Source organism: Corvus cornix, chromosome 10 (genome assembly GCF_000738735.6).
Source record: "Corvus cornix cornix isolate S_Up_H32 chromosome 10, ASM73873v5, whole genome shotgun sequence".
Classification (NCBI taxonomy): Eukaryota; Metazoa; Chordata; class Aves; order Passeriformes; family Corvidae; genus Corvus; species Corvus cornix.
In genome coordinates, this window is record NC_046340.1 from 4,896,838 (window position 1) to 4,902,399 (window position 5,562).

General features: G+C 41.4%; 1 protein-coding gene across 1 annotated transcript; it reads left to right on the forward strand.

Annotated features, from left to right (window-relative positions):
• Positions 1–287: 287 nt before the first annotated feature.
• On the forward strand, positions 288–3,052 carry BCL2A1 (BCL2 related protein A1). The gene is made up of 2 exons (XM_010391062.3): positions 288–837; positions 2,297–3,052. Exons 1-2 carry the CDS (start codon positions 418–420, stop codon positions 2,399–2,401), a joined length of 525 nt encoding a protein of 174 aa, XP_010389364.1. The 5' UTR covers positions 288–417; the 3' UTR covers positions 2,402–3,052.
• The last annotated feature ends 2,510 nt before the right edge of the window (positions 3,053–5,562 follow it).

The following is a 5,562-nucleotide window of genomic DNA, read 5'->3' on the forward strand; positions in this document are numbered from 1 at the left end:
CATGCACTTATTGGGCATGTTTTTTCCACCCAAATGCCTAACCTTTGCTAGCACACACCATTCTTGGAATTTTGTAAGCCAAATGCCAAACCTCTGCTAGTGGTGGGTAGCAAAAGTCCCTAGGAAATACCAATTTATGCTGCTAAAGAATGTGGTAAAATCTGGTCAATTTTAGAATCACACTACTTGGAGAAATAAATCACTCAAGACATAAAAGGAGACACTTTTTCTTTCATTTCCTCTGTGACATATTCCCCAACGCACACCATTAAGTCACTACCTTTTACAGGAAATTCTGTGGTGAAAGCAGAAAGATTCCATCAAAACCAGACGAAACAAAACCGGCTGCATGTCCTGTGGCTGCTCACTGCCAACCCTGATTAAGAGAGGTGAACTGCTCTCTGCATTTCATATTGAATGGAAACTGCTGAGTTCTATTACGTTTATTACTTAGCTCAGGATTATCTGCAATATGTGCTCCAGGAATCACATCTTGGGCCAGCCCAGACCAGGGTTGCTCATGTCTTGAGAAGCATTGCATCTTCCCTGCAAGACCAAACCGAGGAAGCTCTCAGGCCACTCCTGGACAGGATTGACATCACCTCTGTAGCTGTTGCCAAGAGAATTTTCAATGGAGTCATGGAGGAAAAGTTTGCTGATGGAAATACTAACTGGGGACGAATTATGACCATATTTACGTTTGGAGGTCTTCTCACCAAGAAGCTTCAAGAGCATGGGGTTCAGCTGACTGCAGAAGAGAAGGAGGAGATCTCTTATTTCATCACAGAGTACATCATAAACAACAAAGCCGAATGGATTGATGCAAACGGTGGCTGGGTGAGTTTCACATTTTTCACCAAAGTCTAGATTAGAAGATTTCATTTTATTATTGGTATAGACACTGTCAAAACAATTTTATTCAGGGTTTCATTTGCTGGTTTAATATTTGGTGCCTGGAATTCTCATTGAGACTTACAGTGAGAGCTTTTCTTCTGCTTTAAACAGAACAGTAAGAAAAGACAACTTTCTTTTTAAAAGGCATTTGCCAATTTTGAATCACAAGATCATATCATAATTCAGGTTGAAAAGGACCTTAGAAAATCATTTGGTCCAGCCTCCTGCTCCAAGCAGGTTAAACTAGGCGTACCCTGAAATTTCCATTATTAAATCTAAAATTAAGTGCCATCCTAAGGTCAGTGCAGCAATTCTGCTTTCATAGAGGAGTTGGTCCAAAAATACTTAAGTTCAAGGTAAGGGAAGAATACACAGGTGTGATTCTCACAAATCAGGTCAGCACTTCTGCTGTGGATTTCAACAAAGCCATTATGTAAGCCTCTAAATCAGTTTTACTTACAGCAAATGTACAGGTAAGTACAACTGCTGTTAAATCTTTTCTGTTTGGACTGAGATAATCCTAGAACTTCCATCTATGAATGGTCAATGCTGAGAAAAAATCTTGTCAATAAGTGGACTATTTTGCCAAGCTGCTGAAATTCCAATTCTGACAGGAAGGGAAAGTCCGTTTTGCTTTGGAAAGCTTCATCATGCCAATACTTTTTTTTTTTTTTTTTGCAGTTAGGGGAATCTGAGAATCAATGACACCAGAGTCAGTTATTTCCTTGGTACTTTTTCCCTTTACTTATATGTAAATGTTACTTTATCTTTCCACCCCCTCTCATCCCACTTCTCTCATATTTCCTATTACTTTTTTTCCCCCTGATTTATTTTTTCGTGTCTTGCTTTTTGGTTTTTTTTCTTTCTGCTTGTTTAAATCCTTCTCTGTCTGTAGCAGCAAGAAAAGGTGATAGTGACTCATGGCCCCTTGATGCATTGGATTTATTATAAAGGCTTCTCTTTCCATCTCTTTCAAATAGAGTCAATTTTATTTAAGAGAAGTATCAACTCGTGGCAACATTCTGTCATAACAGGTGGCTCATCACACCAGAATAGGGAAGCTTAAAGGAAGATATTTCTGAGTGTATTACTACACCAGAAACATAGTACTTGTACCTTCCTGGAAGATGTAGGCTCAGATGATAGAGTTCATGTTTGTTTTCTATTTACACAGTGAGAGCATAGTCCTGACTTGGAGACAAAACAAACATTCAGCAAGGTGCAGCTATTTCCAGCTACTGTTTTTAAAGCCCTATTCATCTTTCGGAGGTGGAGCCCTGAGAAGCTGTCCCTCAACACGCAGGGCTGCAGCACTGTGTTAATCTGACACTAGCAGATGCGGTGCGGTTTCCCTACATGTTGTTTTTAAACTGTCCCTGACTGTGCCTGTTCTTTTCCACAGGAAAATGGCTTCCTAACAAAGTTTGAAAGACGACCACTACTGTCTTTCTCCAAAATCACAGCCCTGCTCATAGTTGTTGTTTCCTTGTTCAAAAAGTACTACTGAAGTAAAAGGATCTGCCATTCACGTGTAACCTAGATACTGCCACAAGCTTCACTTCTCAGCCTTCCTCCAAGCAATATCAACAAGAGAATAATTTCCTTCCCTGATCTGTTTTTAATTTATTTGTATTTATTTTGACTAAATACAATGTTTAACATGCTATCCTAATTACCAAATCTGAAGATGAGATCCTTCCAAAGGGGAATCTGCACAACATCATGCAGAATTCAAGTCCACCTTTCCAGGCAGGATTGCTTTGAGATCATTTTCCACATGCAGACACTCTTGGAATCTCTTTGGCATCTCCATGAAAGGACATTGTCTTAGTGAAATACAATCCAATGGGTTAAGAAACAAGTTTTTTATGTCATTTGTTTTGTAAATGAAATACTACTGTAATGCATTTTATTGCAACTTCTGTACAAGAAAAAGGGGGGGGGGGTGGTTTGTGAAGAAAAAAAATGGGAACTCCAATACTGAAGTGGGTAGTAGAAGTTACTGACACAAACTAAGCAAATTCTATGGGAAGGACTGTTTGTGGGAGCTAGCAACTTAAAAACGTGCACTCACTTACTGTTAATGCAATGGTATGTGTTTTTGTGCTGTATTTTTTTAATTGCTCACATCTACAATGAATGTTCTTTCATATTTGTGTGATGTAGTCATCTGGCTGACTTTTTTTAAACTAGACATTTTAAAATAGGCAAGTACAGGATATTTTTTAAATGAGAAATTTGTGTAAATACACTAATATTTTAAGAAAATACATTAAAATATGTATTTTAAAGGTCTCATTTTTTCCATAAAAAACTGGAGCATGGGAAAAGATCTGCCTGAGTAAGATAATCTTAGAAAAATTATCACAATGCTACTGGAAAATCCAAGTAGTTTATGGGTTTGACCTGATGTCCATGGATGTCAAGACATTCATTTTCTGTAGTACTTTTTAGGTACTATCTGGTAGCTTGTATAAGGAACAGGTATCTTGTGGCAAAATGGATTAACTGGATCAGCTCCGATGACAGTATAAGTGTTTTGGGACATATCATAAAACTCAGCAAATTCAGAGAGTGACATAAGAGACTTCCAGGTTTTTACAGTCTGGGACAATTAATGTTTTTACTCAAATTCCATTTGCTTTCAAAGGCTAAACAGTAGTTCTTCAAGAATTCATTCTAGAACGGTTTTCTCAGCTGTAGTGACTTTCCATTAGGGAACTAAGGCCGGGTCTAAACACTCTTCTTCTTTTTTTAGACATGTTGGGAGGTGAACCAAACTGAGCCAGCAGCTGCCTGTGGCACACAACAGCATTGTTCTCTGAGACAAATCCTGTAGAAAATCCAGGCTTTATGACACTGAGAGAACAAATCAGCCCCTTCTGGTAATGGGCTCTCCATCTTTCATCTCAATATAAGACTTTGTTTTTGCAGTAAGAACAATTGTTTACTAGAACAACCTGCCCAGGGATGTGGTAGAGTCCCCCTTCCTTGGCACTTGTCAGGATACAACTGAGAGGACACTAGATAGTTTCATCTAGGCTCCCTTTTCCAGGAAAGGTTGGGCCACGTGAGCTTTCAAGGTCCCTTCCAGCCTGAGTTGTTCTGTGATTCCATGGTCTAACGTGCTGGGTTTAACCAGGGAACACAAAAAGATGTTAATGTTTGTTAGAATATGGATTTCTCCCTCCCCCTCCCCAGCGAAAACAAAAAATATTATCTAGCATGGAGGCAGGATTTGTGAAGTAAACTTTGGCAGCATTCAGAGGGCAAGGGACAGCTAAAGGAAAATGCCCACCTCCAGAACACCTATGGAAGCACCTGTAAGAAATGACATTTTAAAACATGTTATGACATACATGTCTTTATTAGCAGTCTAAGTCTTCATGGTAAGAACAGCAATTCATACTCAGTTCCTTTATGAGCACTATTGCAAGCACGTTAGCTAACACCAATCTATTAATACCGCATCCACTTCCTTTTACACTGATCTAGTAACCTATTTTATACCCAGAAGTACAATCTTTTAGTTAACTATAAAGGGTAACTGTGTCTTTTCAAAATGTAGGTGACACAATAATTTGAGAACTTGCCTTCATGGTAAGGGCAGGGCTTAAACAAAAGAAGCCTGGATCATTAATGGTCCAGTGGGCTCCAGGTTAACGTCATCAGGACAAAACCTCCTTTTGCTCTACACTGAAGGGCAAGAAAAGCAGTGATGAGATGTACCACCCCAATTCTAAGCACAGTAAAATGTCTGAAAACAGCAGGGCTTTTAGCTAAGTTTTATAAAATAACACAAATGTAACTGTCATGTAGTTATCCATACATGACACTGAGTAGTGCCCAGGTCCTGGGGCACTGCAGTTCAAGCGATCCTTGGATCTGCCAGGCTATTCATGGGAGAACAAAGTGCTGCTTCTAGAGCAAAAGGTGAGGTCAAAGAGCTGCACAATGGCACAGCTCATGACTTCATCGATGCACCCAGTAGCTAAATTGAGATGTCATCAAATGCCACATAGAAGAGATTTATGAAAACACCTGTTCTCCTATAGAAATGTCTCTTTCTGTGCTTAAAATCACAGAATCAGGTTGGTAAAAACTTCTGAGGTCATTGAGTCCAACCTCTGACTGGTCACCACACTGTCAACTGGAGCATGGCACTAAGTGCCACATCCAGGTCATTTCTTGAACACTTCCAGGGATGGTGACTCCAGCACCGCCCTGGGCAGTTAAAGGTGTGTCGGACCCAGGGGCCTCCCTTGGGACACAGAGATGTGGCCAGCACACCTTCCCTGTGGGCACAGCACCTGGGCTGGACACCGATGCCCACTGGAGCCACAGGCACAGCGCTGTCCTTCACAGCCTTCCCCAGAGCCTGTGGCCACCGCCGAATACCACAGGGATATGAAACTACTTAGTAGACGGTGCTAAAACATCCCGCCGAAATGTAGTTTCCCTTCCTACAGCAAAATTAGAGAAGGGGAAATTCTTTGCTATCCGCGCCAGGCGAAAAAAAAAAAAAAAAAAAGCAAGCTGGTGTTGGCAGGGGCTCTCCAGCACGGTGGGGCCGGTGCCACCCGGGCTCGCAGCGGTGACCGGGCGGTCCCGGGCCGCCCCCCCGGCCCTGCCCGGCTCCGCCGCGGGCCCGCCCGCCGCACTCGGCGC

Excerpts from the sequence above, each read along its gene's own strand:
- BCL2A1 (XM_010391062.3), top strand. The coding sequence starts at position 418 with ATGGAAACTGCTGAGTTCTATTACGTTTATTACTTAGCTCAGGATTAT. Across the intron at positions 838-2,296 it reads TTGATGCAAACGGTGGCTGG|GAAAATGGCTTCCTAACAAA; the intron begins GTGAGTTTCACA and ends TCTTTTCCACAG.